The sequence below is a fragment of the Aplidium turbinatum genome, chromosome 1 (assembly GCF_918807975.1).
Source record: "Aplidium turbinatum chromosome 1, kaAplTurb1.1, whole genome shotgun sequence".
NCBI lineage: Eukaryota > Metazoa > Chordata > Ascidiacea > Aplousobranchia > Polyclinidae > Aplidium > Aplidium turbinatum.
In genome coordinates this window covers 9,057,633-9,080,185 of record NC_137472.1, presented here as the reverse complement: position 1 = coordinate 9,080,185, position 22,553 = coordinate 9,057,633, and the positions used below count along the sequence as shown (strand labels likewise).

General features: G+C 35.6%; 1 protein-coding gene across 1 annotated transcript; it reads right to left on the bottom strand.

The window, feature by feature from the left end:
- Positions 1-3,040: 3,040 nt before the first annotated feature.
- Positions 3,041-17,904, bottom strand: LOC145773036 (beta-1,4-galactosyltransferase 4-like). Its single transcript, XM_082584779.1, has 9 exons — positions 17,803-17,904; positions 17,152-17,436; positions 15,810-15,929; positions 14,881-14,997; positions 10,372-10,582; positions 9,528-9,678; positions 8,282-8,402; positions 7,306-7,408; positions 3,041-4,845 (listed from the first exon to the last, which is right to left on the bottom strand). Exons 1-9 carry the CDS (start codon positions 17,902-17,904, stop codon positions 4,784-4,786), a joined length of 1,272 nt encoding a protein of 423 aa, XP_082440905.1. The 3' UTR covers positions 3,041-4,783.
- Positions 17,905-22,553: the final 4,649 nt, after the last annotated feature.

The window sequence follows — 22,553 nt, the reverse complement described above, 5'->3', positions numbered from 1 at the left end:
ACATACCAAAGTCAACGTTTGTTAAACTTAATTTGAAGGTGAATTTCCTGAAAGTGATTATTCTGTTTCAATGAAACTGCAACCATTCACTATTAAACAAATTTGACTTATCTGTGCTGCTCGGACCTGTTCCTTAGAGATTGAGACCTTTATCTCACACTCAGGCAAAACTAGCTCTGCAGTCTGCTTAGGATTTGTAAGCAGCCCTTAAAACGATGAGACTGCCCAGAAAAATCGTTGAAGCTTGAAAACCAAACACTCGATAACTCAAGCGTAAACACTTTGCTTTTAATTTCAACGTTATTTTACATCGGTTCAACTTACAAGAACTGGCTTTGTGGCGTGTTCTTTCAGATAACAAAACCTCTGGTAAATAGTTTCATGCCGCTTACTTTTGTGAACAATCGTCTGCAGACGTTGAATCCATGTAAAAATGTTTTTTTGGCTGACTCTTTCATCAAACGTCGTCAAAACCATGATGTCGACACAACGTGCAGTGCACTCACGTTTGCTTTGTGATACGCTAATAGCAACGCAAATCTGCGCTTTGTGCAGTACAAGAAAAAAATGTTCAAAACAATACAGTGCATTGAAATAACTTTTTTGTGACAAACTCAAAACAACTATCTCTTTGGAAGTGCGTTTTGCTGTGGTGAACCAAAAGAACCAACCATGCTCTGAGTTACTGTAAATGCCTTGGCAGTTGTCTATTGTCAAAAGTTGTTGTTTTGTTACCGTTTGAGCGTCTTTTGCTGTTTCGGAGCTTCATTCGGTTTTGAAATACTCTATATCTTTGGTTGTACAATTTTGGGAGTGAGTTTGGCTTTTTGTACCACAGGCAAGTAAAGCAAAACAACATAGCAGGATTGAGCATTAGAAGAATATGCCAGAAAGTAAAATTCGTTATTTTTACGTCTACAGACGTTAAATCAATCTAAAAAATGATTTTGCTGCTAAAAAGATCGGACATTTTACTTATTCACAAACAATTTGAACTGTCAAACGCTTTCGGCCCAATCTAAGCCTTCGCCAGGAATCTGGAAATATTCTCCAATGCAATAAACTTCAAATTTATAAACTTTTCAATTTCACATAGAGTGACTAAGATGACGTCAGAGATTCTGTAAGCGTGACAACGTCTAATAACATCAGATCACCGTCACACCTGTAAAGACAGACAATTTTTATCCAGACAGTGACTCACTAAACAAATTCCTTTTGGTGCTGATGATTTTAACATCCATTGTCACGGAAGAAATGCATTGCAGTATGACGTAACAATATTAGGAGAATATTACACCAGATTTCCTTATTAGGTAAGCTATTAACCAACTCTACCGAGACGACAAAAATCCGATGAAAGATTTGACAGACGTAGTCAGCTTTAGAAACGTGACACGTCTCACGTTTATGTTCAGTCAACCACTCAATAACCTGAGTCTGCTTATTTAGAGTATTATTTTAGAACAAAAAAAAATATATATTATAGAACAGTTTTTTTTAAATTGTTGTGTTTATGGACTTACTTTGTCGACAAAGTTTGTTAAAGGTTATCTTTTTTGTAAAAGTAGGCGAAGTTATGTTTATGTTTTTCCTCATACAAAATAATTTCATACCTTTTAGCATTAATGCATCCTACAGTGTTATTTTAGACATATGCATTGCAAGCTTACATTTACAACAGTATTCGCTTGACAAGCAGACACTTCTTAACTACAGTAGTCTATGGTTTGTTAAAAAATTAAAATAAGTCTACAACTAGTTGGGGTGTTGTTAAAGACTAACTTTCATTTTATTGCTGGTGTAATTTTCATATTATACGATTTTAAAGTGGCAGAAATTAAATTGACTTCATACTGAGCATATAGCATTTTATTTTTTGTATTTTAATTTTTGTCTAAAATCTGCCTGTTTCTAGACCTAACATCTTTACATTCAAAATTCTGTTAAAATTTACATTCACCTTGGAGCTTAAGGTGTAACCGATCAAGCAAATCATTACTTTACAGCTGAGTAGTTTCTTCTGTTGGTTCTATTAAGATGTTTCTACAGATAACAATCTGCTTAGCCTACTTTGCATGTGTGTCAAAGTTGGTAACAGTTTGCCAAATTTGCATTAAAAAATTTTGATGTCAAAAGTTTCACATAATTTCCACCATGTAACCATTTGCAAACCCAACCGTGCTCTATGCTGCCATGGATTAAAATAGCTGCTGCAGCGTTTACTTTAAATGCTCTGAGATCTACATAAGCCAACACTTCGCAGTGACGCATGCTAGAACTCCAAAGTTTTAAATTTAACAATACGAATTCGTATACATGAAATAAATTATTGTTCGTGCTGTTTTAGTTAAACAGTTTGAGACAACAGAAAACAAACATGGATCTATTAAAGCAACAGCATCACGAAAGTAAAACAATTATTGGATTTATAAACGTCATCAACAGTATTTTGTAGATGTTATAACTAAACTTATATTTTGACAATCCTCTTCTAAAATATATTTGGTTGAAACGTGAAAATTCAAATAATTTAAAATTTACCTAATTAAATTGGCAACACGTTTCCAAGACCGCGACAAATATGTTGTAGGCGGTAACGCCTAGAACATCACACAACTAAGGCGAAAGAGCCATGTCCATTGAGTCCTGTCTTTGTCATGAGTTACCAAGGGGGGTGGGGGGGGGACTTGTGTACCTGGGACTGGTATATAAGTCCCCCCACCCCCCTTGGTAACTCATGACAAAGACAGGACTAAATTCAATTTTCTCTTTCGCCTTAGTTGTGTGATGTTCTAAGTTTTTCCGTTGTAAGCTACAAAGGCGCCACTCACTGTTTCATCTACAAACAATACAATCAGCCAGAAGATGAATAGTTCTACCCATGGACTTCTAAGTAGTAGCATCTGGACTGGAAACGCAGTGACCAACAAAAGGCCAAACAGTTGGTACAACAGTTGGCCAACAGTGGGCCAACAGGGTTAGTTACTTGGCTGTTGGTCCATTGTTGGCCAACTGTTGTACCAACTGTTTGGCCTTTTGTTGGTCACTGCGTTTCCAGTCCAGATGCTACTGTTTAGAAGTCCATGGTTCTACCTAAAAAATTTCCAATAAATCTAAATGAAACTATTTAGAATAGGTTACATTTGAAGCACTTATGGGCTAGTCTTTGATAAAACAAAAAGATTGTAAAATAGTACAGTAATAGTAAATGCACTTCAAACTGAAAAAATTAACTCGTTTCTAAAAGTCAGATTTGGCTGCAAGTGTTGTTGAACACTCATAAATAAAAGGTTAAAGTTTAAAATTTAACAATGATGAAAACGCAGTCACATACAAAGAATGCAGTAAAAAAAAGGTTAAGCCACTACGTAGCTCACGTAAAAATTCAAGCTGACACAATTTATGTAGTACGTGACGTTGTCGAGTTAAAGCATTTAATTAGGTTTTATAGCTAATATGCCACTTTCAGGCCTAATTCTACCACGAGCAGACCCAATGATTAAATCGCAAACTAGTGATTATAATTGGAAGCATAAAAGATAGCAAGAATTATAAGAATGAAGATTTCACAAGATCATTTAAGCAGTTGTTTAACTTGTGCCAGACAAATGTGACATAAAATGTTCTAACCTTAGGACTGGGATTTCAAAATCAAATAAAAACTGACAATTTTTAGCCAACTAATTTCAGGATCACTATCAGATCAAATGGTTAAGATCTTAGAATCCAAGCAACGTTGATTACAAATGTGTTAAAATTGAACTACCTTACGCCTCAAGCGACGTTGGCTGAATAGACTTTCACAAGAGTAACCTAATGAAGAGTGTGCTACAATGTCCCACACAGTGGGTATAACAAAAATGACAGAAGATTTTTGTACTCAACATTAACTCGTTTAGCGATTTGTATAGGGTCATCCTTCTGCTTTTGTTATCACACTTTCTTGCAATTTGCAGAGCATTGACAAAAAGGGTATAGCCTACGGTTTAAACTAAAATATTCAATCAATCATAATTAGAGCAAAAATACTGTTGAAAACATTCAGAACAAAGTGTCAACTGGGATAGTTTCAGGAACATTTGCACAACTCAAACATCAGTGAAAAGCGAAAGTTGAAATTACGGTGGCTGCTGGCATCGCAGATATTGTTAAAAGTGTCTTCCAGTGAAGGCAATATCGAACATAAATAGAACAATATAATTATAGGCTACCACAAGCAGTGAAATGAAGTTCGTCGCGGATTGGTTGATTATTTCTTGACTATTTCTAAATTTGAAGTCCATAGACAGATAACATCATTACAAGATTGAATTGCATAATTCAAAAAATAATTCAATCTTATAAAGCTGTTGTCAATTATCTGTTTAAGATTTTCAAAAACTATCTCTCTACCAAAGCTATACTATTTCTAAATTTAGGCAATGTACTCCATAACAGCCTACACTTAGGATAAATTAATTTAAAACAAACATAAACGTCTATGGTAGCCTACTGTCTGTACAACCATGACAAACTTACAATTAATAGCTTAATCCCTCTCCCTTTTAAAAATTGTTTTCTTATGCCACTGATGCAGTTATTACAGGCTTTGCAAGTCACAATTATTCTAGTTACAAAATGATTAAATAATTATGGTGCTTTACTTGAACAGATTCGTTAATGTGATCATTGATCAAGATTGTTTTTTCAAGATGTTGCAAAGATATATTGTCTTTTATAATTATTCTTCATCTTGGGTTGCTCTTGACAAGAAAATCCTTTAGCTTGGTATTGCTACACTTCATGGCTGGATGGTATTGAAGATCATTGATTTAAGTGCCTTGCTTAAACCTGGCCCCAAAACTGTCAATCACAAATATATAAATAAATAAATGTTAACCCAAAGAAATCAATAAAATCAACAATCTCTCTTGACAGTCCATTACCCATTTGTTATGCCACATGATAAACAATTAGTAGTTTGGCAAACAACATTGGAAAATAAATCAAGTTTAGCCTATTACAGTGAGACTGGTAAAATGAAAATTACATGAAGCTTTGAAAGTGTTTCCCTCAGCTTGATCAAGAAATGCATAGCCCAGTTGTGAGAGCACTGGTACGGCATTCAAAAGAGCGCAGGTTCGACACCGCACTTGAGCATGCGACTGTACCTTTAACAGGACACATTAAAGGCATGTCTGAATCTTGACTTCAGTTTAAAATCAAACACCTAACACTTCTAGAAAAATTGATTCTAATTTGATCAAATAGTTTACAATGTACACGTCTTAGTAAAAACAACACTATTGAGACTAAAGTGCACAAGAGGAAAATAAGGTTAAATTTGATAATGGTTTTTAAAGGGGAAATCCTTTTCATGCTATTTGCTTCTTTGGACCACTCTTTTAAATTGTTTAATTTCTCTTCAAATTCGTTGCCCCCTTTTTTTCTACAAATATTGTTTAAATCAAGAGTCTTAAACATGCGCCCCGCATGCTGCCCGAGAGAGCTTTTGGTGCGGTCGGCGATGCATTTTTAAACTTTGAAATAACTAACAATTACAGTAGATACTTTTTTTTCTATAGATTTAGAAAGGTAAAATGCATTGTAAAATTGCTCAAAAAATCTGAAAATGCCCATCAAACCTCACACGACTTTTTAGCACTACTGTCACGCCATTTTATCGCTTTCGAAAAACTCGTATTGTGACATCGCAATCACGTCGCCTATGCACTTATTGTGTGGCTATCGCAACAGTAACCTGTGTATTTGCTGAAGTCAGTTCTTCAACGGTTTAGTTTTTTACGCGCTTTTGAAAGTTGATTGCTAGACTTTTACTCTCCAGGTCTATCGTTTCGTTTGCGTTCTTTTTTGTTTTTTCTTCGTTTTTTTGCGTTTTTTGCCTTCGTACCAAAGGTAAAGAGGGAGTTTTGGAATATTTAGGAGCCAAAGTCTAGGTTTTCGGCCGGAGTCTGAAATTCTTGGCAAAGCAGGAGCAGGATTGGAGCTGGACTCTGATTTTTACCAGTTAGCTTAGATACTGAACATGCAAATATTTACACCTTGGGCTACTTGGCGCGGTTGTTATTTTTGTGAAGGTATGCTACTTCTATTACTTTATTTTCCAAGAAGTAATCCTTTTTCATTTAAAAATATGCTTTTCGTTTTATGACAGTGGATAGGAAAGGTATAAGTGTTATACGTAGAAGGCTGTAAACAATCTGGATGGTGGTTTATGCTTTGTGTTTGGAGTCAGATTGGAGTTTGGTGTCAATATTCTCAAACATTTGGAGCAGAAGTGGAGTGGCTGACTTCGGAGTCGGAGTGGAGCAGGAGTCCAAAAAACCTGACTCCGTTTCGTATTTTCTCCGTTTTCGTGTTTTCCATCTCTTTGCTTTTACTACTCTTTCTTGTGATCTAACTTTGTTGGTGTGTTTTTACTGCCTTTTTATTACGTTTTAACTTTGTTATTTTGTTTATTGACTTCTCATTGTCTAGGCCTATTGCGGCCCTCGGAAAAATTTACAAGTGTTCATTTGAGTTTGAGACCCTTGGTTTAAATGTTGTAATTATAGGTTAAAAATTATTTGTAACTTTGTTTGGAAGTTTGAAATAGTTTTGTTGAAACAACCTGCCTGAGCTTACCGCTTCGGCAGTTTGAGTACTTTGGCAAGATGGGTGAAAGTACCCAAATGTGTTCCTTGCGTATCACAAATAATAAAATTATTACGCTGCATAGCAATAAGGCATTCTTGTTTACTGCGGAAGCCACTTTAACCTGAAGAAATTCAGCTAATTAAAAAAAAAAAAAAAATCAGCTAATCAAACCCATGTCATGGAAATGACTGCTTTCTAGTCCTAACCCTTACGCCAACCAGCTGACAGAGAATCCATCACTTGATTTGCTTTATATAATCTTCTTTTCGCCATTTATCACGTCACGAAAAACGTAGCTTATGATTGGTTCGAAGATTCAGTAGCAACTAGCAATAGCTGTATTTTTTCTTGTTGAAGTGGCTACCGTTTACTACACTGATGAGACTTTCAGGTCGAAACGGTGGCGTCCTGTCTGCAGTTATATTAATAGTTATATGCTTAAAGCACTGAAGATGAAGACAGCATAGTTTTCGAAACGTTTGCTAAAGATGAGTCATTATCTACATTTTAGGCTCTTTATTTTTTTATTAGATATTGTTACTGATACATACTGTATTTATTATAATACAAGTGAGCATAGTTCACATCTAATTATGTCATAATAATTTATCATTTTAATACACTGTAGTAAAATGGTTGAAAACTATTGAAACATTGCAAAGTTACTTTTTAAATTAGAGGAATCTTGAGTTGGAATCATCGATGATGAAGGAGCCAGAACGTCAACTGTGATGTTAGTGTACAGTCTGTTCCTTTCTTTTGAAATACGCTTCAAAACCCCCACGGAGGTAAAAATAGCATTAGTACAATGGAAAAATATTTAAATAAAGATCAAAAAGTTAGGTCTCTAAGGGTTGTGTTTTTTTTTCAGCGTGATAATTTACAGAAATCGACAGATTGTTGGATCAGAAAAAGAAAGTTGTTGCGCTTGACAAGCAAACGCCTCATGCCGTAAAGCAACGCTTTTTAACTTTCACAAAGTGAAAAATAATTGGTGGAAATTTGATCAAAGAAATGCTTTTAGAAGGTAGAAAATTGAGATTAAAAGTTAAATTTCAAATCATATGTTGTTAGATCGGCATCTATGTTCATTTGAGAACATGCTACTTGAAAAAATTATAAACATTTCGGTCTAATAGTAGCTTTGAGCACAGTGATGTAAACAAGCCCAACAACTGGTTGGAAAACACTTTATTTCATTTTTATCTTTTTGTATCACTTCTTTCAAAACAGTTTTTGTAAAATAGCCAGATAACAAAGAGCCTTACAACATCAGTTTGTATATAATAATGTACATTTTACACATTTTTTTATATCCACGGCACATAAGTGTTTCTGCAAGCAATTTATAAGACATAAAAAGTTATCAGATTTGGATGAACCAACATAGCATCATTTACTGATTAAGCCGATCAGCAGATTAAACAAATTATTTCGATTTTTCATGCACTACCCGTAATCCTCAGATTGGAATTGCCTATTATTAATCTACCGATTAACTTAAAACAAACTGATGCTTAACTAACTAATGAAACAATTACAGTATCTTAAAAGTTGTTCCGCTGTTGATGCACCTAACCCATGACCAAACCCTTACAGTACTAGCTTAGACATGCTGATAACGAGAAACTTAATAAATCACCTTATATTTTAAAGTGTTCAAGCCGTCAACTGTTGTGCTGTTAAAACGTTCAAGAAGATGATCATAACGTTCCGGGTTTCGTTCATTTCCTTTGTCTCTTTCGTGGAAAATCATGAAGTATCTGAAATATGATTGTTGAATTAAAGTTTCCAAACTGTACGATTTATGCAGTAGTTGAAAGTTTAGATACAAGTGAAAAGGACAACTATCAAGTCCAACTTTGAATCTACCATCAAGCATACTATGACAACTAAAAACGATGATACAAAATCACTTCACTCTTGCAGGTCCAAACCCAATCACCGGCAACAAGGATGATAGCGGTAGACAAATTATCTTTTTATATTCATTGAAATTGAAATTAACGCTCTTTAAACTAACTGCCCTATTTCGTTTGCCGTTTATTTTTCCTTCTAGTATAGTTGTCTTTGAATGGAATTATTGCGCATCATGTGGCAAAAATATTTCAATTATCTTGATTTAATTGTTTGTAGAATTTCCATGTTGGTTTGTATTCTGGATAGTACATTTTATTCTTACATGAAATTCCACGGCAAACGAAATAGGGGCAGACCACCAAGAATTTGGACTAATGATATTGAAGACTGGTCAGGACTTAATTACAAAACTGCAGTAAAAAAAATCTCACAACAGAGAAACTTGGCGTCTCATTGCCTCCAACCCTCGACGAGAGGAAGGAACTTAATGATGATGAAACTAACTGCCAAATACCAAACTAAAGGAAAATAACTTTGTTTGTCCTATGCTTCTATTTGAGAGGCAGAAAGGTCGTGGCGTTTCTTCATCGCTTAACCGCCTTTTTACACAACTTCAAGCAAATGCAATCGCAAATTAGGCTTAGCGGGATTTTGGTTTAAAGTTTTAAACACATTTTTTCTGTCCGAAGATATAGATTTAATCAACTAATCGACTACACTTATCGCAGTTAGGAAGTAAATTTAATGAAACAAAAACAAAAAGAATGCACACGTTATGACTTGGAAGTATATGAAAGAAGTAAATTTAGGCTATCTATAGAAAGTCGAACATACGTAAACAAAAACACACCCTTAAAACTTCAAACCAGTTACCATGATGCCGCTATTGAAGGACACATCATTGTAAGCAAGACAGTAGTTGGGTATTGCTGAAATTATCGTCATTTTCGTTAGAGCCTTCAGAGCTCTTGGTTGATATGATAGTCTATAAATTAAAGTTCAGTAGTGCATTTAACATATCCAGCTACCTTGCAATTTCTGCTGGGTATCTCGTTGGCATTTTTTTAATCTTGCGCACTCGCAGTAGAAGCTCGTCGTCTTCACCTCCCCAACCCCAAAATGTATTTGAAAACCCATTTATTTCCTGGAATTGTTTTGTGGTAAATTCCGTCACCCCCCCTGCAAAGGTATTAAATCCATATTATTATTTAAATTCTTACCATGGAGACTAATTGCAATCAGTACAATGATGCACCATAGTGCAGGGCAAATGAAAATCTGAATCACGGTCTGCTTTGTAAAGAACTGAGATCAACGCATGTCTATGATAGATACAAACACATAACACGAACTATCATTATCAAGATGCAAATTACTTAAAGAAATAAATGATAATTTGGTGGCACAGTGGTTTTATGAAAAATCATCTGAGGCAGAACTAAACTATACGTAATCCTAATTTTAACCTAAGACATTTTGTTGTAACACAAATGACAACCAATTGGAACTAACATATGTAAACAAATTTTCTAGTTGAGGTTGCATCAAAAAAACAACCATATTGAAATACACTTTGACGCAAAACTCTTTCGTCTTGTTTTTATTTCTTTTGAGATTAAATTCAATCTTGTAAAATTTTTAGGGACATCTTTATGTTTCACGGTGAACATTACAACAATTCAAGCAGCGTGGCTCGATGACTGTGTGTCTTTTCGCTGCTTCCAGCTGTCTGCTATGTTGCATCTGAGTTTGAAAGACAATGTAAGTTCCCGTGATGAGCACAAAATAAAAACATGATTACAAAAATCATTATTATTATTACAGATAATATTCTATTGTGGTTACCAATAAACACTGTTTTACTACACCCACCAAAGTACTGCTCGTATGTGATGGTGTAGTTGTGCTTCTGCACTGCTGATACAAGATGAAGAGGTTCAGGCAAGCACTGGTACATGGCGTGATCGTTTTCAAGCATCATATCAACGTCATGCAGTACGACACAGTCGTAGTCGTAATCTTTCTTCATTTCAGTAAATCCAATATTGATAAGTTTGCCTCGATTAAAAGTACTGTTTCCAGCCTACCATAAGAAAAATTACGTTAAAATATTTTTACTGTTGGTTGAGGTTACGTTGCTGATCAAATGGTGATACCATTATAAAACGATTGCTGTATAACTTTGAGTGCCCTTGTGCACTGTGCAGTAGGGTGGCTCGTTTTTGAACTTTTTTTTTAAATTCTCTCGGGGTAGTGGGGAAATGGTGCCAATGAGTGAGAAAACGCTCATGACAAAATTTGAGATTCGTAAAAAATTGTCTTCAGCCTCCTCATTGGGCCCAAAAATTGAAAAATGGGGTCAAAAACGCATTTTTTTCAAAAGTATTTTAGTTTGGGTAGATACAATATTGTTTAGATATATCTAATTAGCCTAAGAAAAAAATTGGAGTAATTTGAACTATTCCTTCAGCTTCCTCACAGCTTTTGAAAATTTCCATTTTGCTGAAAATTTCGCATTTTTGTGGGTGGTTACATGATACATATTTGCGTTAGACGTTTTGCCAGCTAAAAAACGTCATTGTATTTCTCTTTATAGACCTGCCCTGAGCTGTTGCGTCATTTTTTAATGAAATTGGGTTAATTTGGTAGGAAAAAGTGACGTCTTTTATTTGAATTTACGTCACTGACGAAGTTTGTAGTTATGTAACCACAAACAAAAATGCAAAATTTTCAGCAAAATGGACATTTTCAGAAGCTGTGAGGAAGCTGAAGGAATAGTTCAAATGACATCAATTTTTTTTCTTAGGTTATTTAGATATATCTAAACAATATTGTATCTACCCAAACTAAAAATATATTTGAAACAAAATTTCGTTTTGACCCCATTTTTCGATTTTTGGGCCCCATGAGGAGGCTGAAAACAATTTTTTACGAATCTCAAATTTTGTCATGATTGTTTTCTCACTAATCGGCACCATTTCCCCACTACCCCGAGAAAATTAAAAAAAAAATAATTCAAAAACGAGCCACCCTACTGTGCAGTAGGGAGGGCCGTCGGAAACAGATCGCTTAGCAACTCGAGTTTCTTAGGAGGTTTGTCGAGTAAATGACGAAATCGAAAACCATTTTTTAATTGAACGCCAGGAAGACGGCGCACAACACGGACCTAATCGGTAAATCACCCCATTTCAGGGATATTGCCAGGGTTGCCATACCGTCCTTAACTCTAAGATTTGTCCTTTTGAAGAACTCTATCTTAGAAAATATTACTGTCCTTATTGCTAAGAAATGTCCTTCTTTTTGATTTGAGTCCTTATTTTCAACAATTAGTGAATAAACTTAGTGGAATGACAGCCAAATCCCTACTACAGTAAAAGTAAACCTAGACCTGAGTTGTCGTGAGATGCACATAGTATTTTTTTACGAACGATGAGTTGCTGGAACACATTGTTTCTGGCAAACAATATGGCATGTGATATATAATGGCTCGTATAAATGCTGAGATTTGTTCAAAAACGTTTGTTTTATTTTGTATGAAAATTTATTTTTTCTGTTGTCGTTATTTTGGGGTCCATGTCGATGGCAACCCTGGATATTGCAGTGGCGTATACGCCGCACACCCATCACACATGGTTGATTCATCAATCATCGTACAGTTAAACATGCAAGTAGGCTACTTGGTAGCCTATATAAATGGTGAAGGCAGGGTATACAAGTAGCCTAAGTATACTTGGTAGCCTATATAAAAGGTGATGGCAGGATATACAAGTAAGTAGGCTTCTTGGTAGCCTATATAAAAGGTGAAGGTTTGGTATGCAAGTAACTAGGCTCTCGGCAGCCTATAAAAAAGGTGAAGGCATGGTATGTAAGTAAGTAGGCTACTTGATAGCCTACATAAAAGGTGAAGGCATGGTATGCAAGTAAGTAGGCTACTTAGTAGCCTATATAAATGATGAAGGCATGGTATACAAGTACGGTAGCCTAAGTACTTAGTAGCCTACATAAAAGGTGATGGAAGGGTATGCAAGTAGGCCTAAGTAGGCTGCTTGGTAGCTTACATAAAAGGTGAAGGCATGTTATGCAAGTAAGTAGGCTTCTTAATACCCTATATAAATGGTGAAGGCATGGTATGTAAGTAAGTAGGCTACTTGGTAGCAGCCTATATAAATGATTAAGGCATGGTATGCAAGTAACCTATAAGTACTTGGTAGCCTATATAAAAGGTGATGGCAGGGTAGCCTATGCAAGTAAGTAGGCTACTTGGTAGCCTATATAAAAGGTGAAGGCATGTTATGCAAGTAAGTAGGCTTCTTGATACCCTATATAAATAGTGAAGGCATGGTATGTAAATAAGTAGGCCACTTGGTGACCTATATAAATGGTGAAGGCATGGTATGCAAGTAGCCTAAGTACTTGGTAGCCTATATAAAAGGTGATGGCAGGGTATGCAAGTAAGTAGGCTACTTGGTAGCCTATATAAAAAAGGTAAAAGCATGGTATGCAAGTAAGTAGGCTACTTGGTAGCCTATATAAAAGGTGAAGGCATGGAATGTAAGTAAGTAGGCCACTTGGTAGCCTATATAAATGGTAAAGGCATGGTAGGCTGTGCAAGTAGGCTACTTAGTAGCCTATTTAAAAGGTGAAGGCATGGTATGTAAATAAGTAGGCCACTTGGTGGCCTATATAAATGGTGAAGGCATGGTATGCAAGTAGCATAAGTACTTGGTAGCGCATATAAAAGGTGATGACAGGGTAGCCTATGCAAGTAAGTAGGCTACTTGGTAGCCTATATAAAAGGCGAAGGCATGATATGCACGTAAGTCGGTTTCTTGGTAGCCTATATAAAAGATGAAGGCACGGTATGTAAGTAAGTAGGCTACTTAGTAGCCTATAGGGCCTATAAAAAGTGAAGTCAGGGTATATGGACGACACAGGTATCAGATAAGTATCAGTGCTCAGTGAAGGCAGAACAGATAGGGTGTTACCCTACTGACTGAAGCAAGTACCATAATTGGGTTCTGTTTCAATGAAACATATAATCATAACAGTGAAGTGAAGGGATATTTAAAACACAATTCGCAATTTATTACAGGTATTCAGGACAGTAATTCGTAATAGTGCTAGTGGTAGCCTACCAGTCGTATTTTACGTTGATTGATTGAACGCAAATAATGACAACATACTCGTTGATCCGGTGGAGTCGGCAGAAACTCACTGAGCCCCCGATTCTACGCGATTTCAGCATCCAACAGCTCACAGAGCTTTTCGTCGAGACTGATGTTCCTACATCGATTGACAGTTTTCCATGCTGCGCACAAGCAGTTGAGCGCGCAGTCAAACTCGCCACCGAAGTGAGCGATGAAGTCATCGGCCATTGTAGACATGAACTTATTCTGACGCGAACTGCTGCTCGTTCACAGCGCCCACGTTTTAGTCAAAGAAAGATTACGTTCTGTGATTGTTTTTGACTGTTTACGTCGTTTTGTGTATTTTTTATTTTTTTAATTAGGCTACTTTTTTTTTGGAAAATTTTTTTTATTTTTTTATTTGGGTGATATTAATTTTTTTTGTGCGGCGTCTTCCCGCGGCCCGATCTAAAAAAGGTTTTCAGATTATTTGTTTGTGACCTAAACCTCCTATCTGAGCCGAGTTGCTAAGGGATTTGACAAAAAAAGTGCATTGACGGCCCTCCCTACTGTGCAGCCTTATTAGATAATAAAAAACTTTCAAGACAAGACATTTTCTTACCAGCTTCCTCCATTCTTAAAAGAATATGATAATTTCGCTTTCATTTTAAAACAAAGCTAAAATTATAAATTTCAATGCTTTATTTTTGTTACAAAAACTCTTTTTACATTTATTTACGTTTGATTTCAAAATGCTGTGCAAGCATTAATAGTATAATCTAAACAATAAATTGTATAATACTACAAAAAATGCTCAACGCCAAGCAAAAAGCCAAGCAGAGCAAATTATATCAAATATAGTTACTACTCTCTAAAATCTCTACAGCCTGCTTCACCAAAGGAAGATCATCAGAAGGTCTTTTTTCAAATAAAATAATTATTTCTATTTGAATAAGGACCTTCTGATGATCCCCCTTTTAAGAGGAAACAGGCTGTAGACTAGGTTTTAGAGAGTAGTAACTATACTGTATTTGAATGTAAGAATATAATTTATGTAAGTTCGAGAATCGAGTTATCATTCATTGAAACTACTGTAAATCATCATTTCAACCTGAAAGATTACCTGGAAGATTACGCATATTTTATTTTACCACAATCAACTTCATTAATTCCATAAGTCAGATAGCATATTATTGCACAAAATCATCAAAAATAACGCAACAACACGCATGACATGTCGAATTTGATGACGTACTTGATTGATGATGTAGATCCTGTAGTCAAGCTGCTGCCTTTGAAGAATTGGATGCATATGATATAGGAAATAATACAAATGAATGTCCCGATTCCGAAATGGAATTAAAATCGCCACCTGTACATAAACATGCTGAAGTGTAATAGATATGTGCCAATGTATTTAGGCGGATGCTACCAACACCTGCTAATGTGTGTAAGTGCGCATGTATGTATAAATCACTTAAATTAATGAAATCAAATAAATCAATTAATGAAACTTTTGCGGCATCATATAATAAATCATCATATAAATATTCCATGATGTCGTAAAAGTTTCATTAGTATCAATATAAAATTTCAGAAAAAACCAAACGAAAGATTTCGTAGAGCTTATCCGATGGTCTCCTAATCTTGATTGACGAAACGTTTCAACACCAGGAACAAAGTATTCCTAACGCTGACAATGCCAATCAAAGAGCTTGATGGGCTTTAATACGAGTAAGATTTGGATACTGCAGATACTCGGATACTGCCTTAGACGTTTTCAAAGTCCTACAAACAATTTCCTTAAATAACACAAAAAAATAAATAAAAATTAAAGCTTTAAGATTGAAAAGAAATAAACTTAAAAAGAATTACAGCAATACAATTAAGTATTCAACTTGCTAAATAATAAAATAAAAGACGATGTTTACGTTTATTTTTGCTAATGTAGTTTTCAATTGCTGCTGTGTTTTTTTTTTTTCTGTTGTGTTAAATCAGTCCTGTTTAGCAAAGGGTAATATGTAATAGTAGCCACCATATTTCAACACTGCTTTTACTGGACAGGACATATCTTGCAGATGAACTCTATAAAGTTTCTTCAAATAACGTTTTATGGAGAATTGAAGACAGGAAAAATATCTATACTGCACCACACATATGCTAACATTGTCATCTCAAACGTACCTTCCACTTCGATTTGCATTTTTTTGGTTTAAAGTGGCCGCCATCTGATACCAAAGGGTTAGCATTTTCTGTGTCTTTCAGAGTAGGAGTCTCATCGGGCATAAGAAAATCCTTTCGTCCCTGATAATTGTTTTGTAGATTGACCAATTGTATTTGTCTTACACATTCTGTCATTGTCAGTTTGTTCTTAATTTTGACATTTGTAAAATGAGAAAGCTGCTACTGTATTTCAGCAAACAAAGTTTTTTGCAACCAAGTTGTGCAAAATGTCGTTATGATGCATTTGAATGGAAGACAGTAGAGTATTTGCAAGGGTGGGTTTATGGAGATTAAAACCGTATCTAGCTTGATATCTTAAATTATTTTAAATATTTTGTTGTTTATACGATAAAATTTTACATTGGTTGTCTATTTTTTTCGTTATCGCAATCTACTGTACTGTATTTATGTTTTGCCTAATTTGACTAATGAATGATATCTTGCTTGCTGTGCAGGTTATGCCACATGATGGAATAAATAGAAGATAGAATAGAATGAAAAGAATAGAATGAAAGATTTCGAGATGGAAAATTGAAAATGGCAAGGATAGAAAGGGATGAAAGATTTAGATAACGGATATTGCATTTCCATTTTTCCGTCGGAAAGTAAGAGGTAAACCATTTCAACTAGCAGTTCATTGTATGTTAAATTGCCAGAAATCTACGTGATAAAAACGTAATCAACATAACAAATTTCTGCGTGCCTACTGTAGGAATGTGACGTGTTTACATTAACATCGATAAGTTAGGTTACGTTTCTTCGGGCCAGGGATTTATAGAATTACAAGATGACCAACTTCGCTGCGATATCCGACAAGTGGAGGTGAAAGTGCAGCCAGATATTTTTTATTTTTTAGAAAAAAATTTACCAAATTATTTTTAGAAAAAATGTTACCATTTTTTTACCAAACAGCAACGTCGACTATATTTCCTAGGCAATCATGTAGTAATCACTATTTAATACAATTATAAAGTAGTCGTACATTCTGTAACTGATTATAATTATTGGCCTACATTACTTTTTTGCGGAGTAACACCAGGTTATTTCAGTTCCAAATTAATGTAGCCTTATACAAATTGTTCAAAACTTCGTTCATATACATTTTCTGCCTACGCCAATAACGGACACATGCAAAGCACACGTATGTGTCGTATAATCTATGACCCATATAAATTTTTAAGACGTTATGCCGTATCTCATTGAATAATCTTATGCTCTATAATCTATTTTGGCTTCAGCATGTTATGATTATCATCCTCATCTCTAAAAATCATCATCATTATTATTATATTTGTGTACTCACCAACAATTTAGATTTATGGGAGCAAGGAGGCAACTTGGTCTGTTTAGGTCTTGCAGCAACTTTCGATGTGACCCTTTGGAGTTTCTTAGTGGACGTTGGAACATGTTGGTTGCTCTTTGTTATTGTCAATGAGCTTTTAGTCTTGTAAATGTTTTCTGTATCTTCTTCAAAAGATTCACTTACGTAATCTAATACAGAACGTCCTTGCTCAACCTCAGCGATCTCAGAACGTGGAACAATATTTTTGAGCTGGTGGTTCCAATTTTCTTCCACCATAGATTTTATCTGAAATTAAATTAATTTAACTATCATACAGCTGTTACCGAAATTATTTGTATTTTAATAGGATGATTGTTAAGGCTGATAAGATACGTTTGTTTAATGTACATGCAAGTTGTTCGTTGTCGTGTGAGCCTGTATTGATACTAGCCAAAGCTAAGGTATTATAAAACACGGCAACCGGCCATCGGATCCACACCAATGGACATATGGAGAGAGATTGAAACAAATTTGAGATTTACTCTCATACTTCTTATTTTTAATCTTTATATTTCAGTGGAACTTTCTTCACATAACCAATCAATAAGTAAAAACTAAAAAGCAATTATCAACTAAAAATGATACGTAAATGGTAAATGCAATATAACTTACCCAGATCCCACTTAAAAAGCTCATGCATCCAAATGATATTAATAGAAAAATTCGGTTCCGGTGCAGGGCTTTTCTAACATTGCACAAGCTCGCTAGTCCCATCTTTATCATAAACTGTTTCTTATAACTTGGACATGAAATGCATCAGAAATACTAAAAATATTGCATTTTTTGAATGCTGCACAAATAATGATCATTATTTTAAAACTCAACAACTTACAATTCAACGTCTTTACACGTTGAGTCAACGTAAAAGATGATAGATTTCTCTGTCTAGGCTATGGTCCCATCTAGGTTACCATAAACCACCTATCAAAATGTTTTCTAGTCTGAATTCCCCTTCAAAACTGAATAACCTGTCAATTAATATAAACATGACATTTCTTCTGCTTTGCTAAACGAAAAGTCATATAGAAATTGTCAGATTTATATTTCTTTCAGTTCGTTGTAATTTAAGGGCTGTGAAACAAATACATTATAAAATATTACTAAAGAGCTGAGTGATTTTTTTCACTTCACTTCTTTCTCGGCCACTTAGGAGCTTATTCCGAGCAACTCGAAGCACGGTTTTATGAACAAACTGCAAGTCCCATACACTTGGCAAACTATTATTGCGTACATACCAAAATCTGAACTTGTTGTACTTGCTCCAGTAACTTAATATAATGGTTGTTCAATGTTAAACAGATGCATGCAGAATCCACCATCCAAAACTGTATGATGAAAGTTGAAAGCAATTAAGCAATCAACGAATTTCCAGAAAACAACATGGTTTCTTTTTACATTACGTGAATGTGTGCAGACGTTCAAAGAAAAAGACGAATCTTGCTACTTGTGTTACATTGCTTCTCTTGCTAGCTCTTGACCGAGTGGTTTCGCCTTTGGCTTTGGAGCTGGTAAATCTGAGTTCAATTCCAGATCTGGTCGGTCCAAAGGCTTTTAAAACTGTACCGATTGTGTTCTTTCATGCACAAGGCAGTGAGAATAAGTTGGGTGATAATGTGATTGGGCTCAAGGGGCTGTGGAGAGGTAAAACCTTTCACAGACTGATTCGCAAAACAAAGCCTCTTGTAGGCTATGTTACTGATTCTTACAACCCAGGCGAAAGAACATGCTGAAGGGAACCCCAGCCTCTGTGTAGCAAGACCGTCCCAGCTAAAAACTGCGCGAGGAGAGCCTGCTATGTTAACCTGGGCAAAATAAAAAGTAAAGATGGTGAATTTTTTGGCAGAAAGATGAGGTATAAAAGTGATGGAAAGAATATATACTAAAACTATACAAAAACAAAGATCCTATCGGTAATGTAAAGTTTAAAACCGATACAGAGCCATAACTACTGCCAAGTGAAGTAAAATATGCTCTAAAAATTACTAAAAATAAAAAAGTCCTAGATTTGATGATATGCTCATCGAACTGTTGAGAAATATTGGAGAAAACGCAGCGAAAATTATTCATAAATTTTGTTTCAAAATATGGGAGAGCAACATTTGGCCAGATGATTGGGTAAAATCAATTTGTTTCCTTATCAAACAAAAGCGATATAACGGAATGCAGCAACAACACAACAATTGCCTTAATTAGTCATGTAAGCAAAGATTTCCATGGGAAAATGTGTTAGACAGGGATGCATAGTAATAACTATGCATCCCTGGTAATAACTGTAGGCATAGTATAGGCATAGACGGGTAATAACTGTCACCATATCTTTTCAATCTGTATATTGAACTCATAATGAGAAAAGTATTATACAATTTTGATGGCTCTGTGAAACTTAAGGAAAATAGTAACCAATTTTCGATATGCTGACGACATAGTGCTGGTCGGTGGAAGTCTAACGGAACCACAAGAACTTTTGAATAGGGTCAAGTCAAGAAGTAAAGAATATGGTTTACAATTACATTACACAAAAACAAACGTGATGGCTATAAGTAAAACAAAAGAAATTTGTCCAAGCTTCCAATTGTTGGTATATATTGGTGGAAATGCTGTTGAAAATGTAAGTAGTTTCCGCAATTTGGGCGGTGCCAAAACAGATAGGCTAGTTACGATGAAAGCACATAAATTAGAAGGCGAATTGCAATGGTAAAAACAGCTGTGACATCACTTAAAACGGTGTGGAAACAGGTAAACAGTTGGTAAGAACACAACGTTAAAATTAGTGTGAACCCCTTTCTTGTCCGCCCCGATAGCTCAGTTGGTTAGCCCGTGACTTCTGAAACGAATAAGCTTCAAGATCATGCGGTGCTGGTTCGACTCTCGGGGTGTGCGCTTGAGCAACGCATGTTAAGGACTGCTCTTCATTCAACGGCATCTCATGAATGGAATAATTTTATGCAATAAGACTTCAACAATCGGAAACTTCACTCTGTCAATCTTGGTGACCAGGCCTACGTCAGTGATTCAAAGCCTCTACAAGTATGCAAAACTTCCAGGATTAAGCTCTGCAAGAAGCTTTCCCAGTCCGAGGATAAAGATTCAATCAATCAATTCTAGCTGGTAGTTATAGATTTAGATTAAGCGGGAAGGTTGACGGGAAGGAAAGGAAGCCTTCGTGTCTACTTTCAGGCATGCCTTTAAGTGGGTAGCCACTTTAACAAGTCGAAATTCTGCCATTGCGGATGACTACAGTGCAATCGTCAACCAATCAGAACATGTTATAAGAGGCTACCGTCCAATTGTGATCCTTCTAGTACTCAGAGTTAATGCTTGTTTTGAACTTTATTTGGTAATTACAGAAGAAAAAGAGCAATAGCAGTGGTTGGAATCGAACCCTCGTCAATGAATTGACTACTTTCGAGCCCTAACCCTAACCTCTAAGCCAACCAGTTGACAGAAAATCCATCACTTAATTTGCTTTGTATCCTGTTTTTTTCGCCCTTTTTACGTCACGGAAAACGCAGCTTATGATTGGTTGGCGGTGTCATTCTAGTCATTTGCAGTGGCAGAAATTTGCCTTGTTAAAGTGGCTACCCTTTACGTGTCCTACTAAAGACACACACGCATGCGCTTCAGTGGTGTCGAACTGACGCCCTTTCGATTGCCGTTCCAGCGCTCTCACCACTCGGCTGTGCAGCCCACAATCTATCAGTAAGAATCACTGAATAAAATAATCAGGTTTGGGAACAAGTAACATTGATTTATAACTTTCTGTGTCGTGATTGTGGCTTTGCCAGTATTCCTATTTTCACTTTGAATGAGAATACTGACGAAGTCGTCATTATGGTAATAGTTCTACAGTGTTAATAAATGTACCGGTATCTATTATTACTGGACTGCTTCTTTTACCTCTTTAATGGAAAAAACTGTATCATTGAGTTATTTTAGAAGTTCTCGAACCTAACTGATTTTGTTTACATTTCATGATTGCCTTTACTAATTTTATTGGTTTGGTTGAATCGCCCAACATATGGATTCTATTAAAACTTATGATTTGCAATTCTGCGACATCCAGACGCCAGAACAAAGGTTTAAAAACATAAAAATCACTTTATTACTTTTTCTCATGAACATGAGAGTTAGTCATGTACATGAACTATCAAGCTGCTTCTAACCTTCTAAAGATAACACCTCCAACCATGCTCTGACACAGATTACATACAAAGCTTGTTCAGCACGTCTGTAGCTACCCTGTTGCGTAGTGGTTCAAGCCAAACTACTGAGCTAGTTCAACTTGTTTTAAAGTTAGAAAAAGTCAGTCGCCTTAGGCGTCTATTACAGCTTTACGCTTTGAGTTGTTTCCAGTCTACATATCACCGATTAAAAAAGTAGACCGTGCAAGTCAAGCTAATACGTGAAATATACAGTACAAGCTGATATGTGAAATAGTGATATTGTGGTTTTTACATTGTACTTTGTAGGAATGAGCCAAATCGAAATGGTTTTGTCGTTTCTGCAATTGTTTCTTATCATCTCATATGGTTAGTTTTTGTTATGTTTATGTAAATATTTTTTGCACCAAGCTCAAAACTCGAAAGTCCGATACCCGGAGGTTACTCCTTGCAGGCATATAACTTGCCTTCTATACAAAATCGACTTTGTTATCTTACTAACTACAAGTACACCCGCTTCGGGACCCGTCCACACACCCAAATACTGAGCAGACACGCCATGCTTACATGGAAGTTATCTATCAGGGAGGAGCAGGATTTACGACGGACTTCTCCCGCACTGGAAATGTTTTCGAAATTATTATTATTGCGTCATTGCATTATTGTGAATATAATGGCTTTATCTACACAAAGATTATCGCTTTATAATTAAAAAAACTTGAAAGTGTGTAAGCTTAGTTCAAAAAACACTTTGTGATAATCAAATTATGGTAAAACACAAAAACAGGATGTAGGTGTAGGCCTAAAGCAAGTTATAAAAAGTACGAAGTTACGCAATAAATGAAGTTTTATAAAAATGGTGACTTAAATTTTACAAGGCTAAAGAAAACAACGTTCTGTATTTGATGATCCTGTCTAAGGTAGTGTGAGCATAAGACAATTAAACAAGCATTTTGTGATTTTTACAACAATAATTTTTTCTTTTGTCAAAAATGCAAAACAATTAATAGTTTTTCTATGAAATAGTCACAAACAACTTTTTAACTGCCACGCTTTTTTCGGTGCACTTTCCAGAATTTGCCTTGAGGAAGGCTTTGATTTTAAGCTGCTGTCTTTTGAGCACACTGACAGCTAGAAAAAAATATCAAAACATGAAAGTTCTTGTACTTTTAGCGATCTTTTAAAATATGTTGTCAAGTGTAA

Coding starts and splice junctions, on each gene's coding strand:
- LOC145773036 (XM_082584779.1), bottom strand. CDS start 17,904: ATGGGACTAGCGAGCTTGTGCAATGTTAGAAAAGCCCTGCACCGGAAC. Junction 14,998..15,809: donor AATGCAAATCGAAGTGGAAG/GTACGTTTGAGA, acceptor GTTTATGTACAG/GTGGCGATTTTAATTCCATT. Junction 9,679..10,371: donor CACATACGAGCAGTACTTTG/GTGGGTGTAGTA, acceptor ATACCTTTGCAG/GGGGGGTGACGGAATTTACC.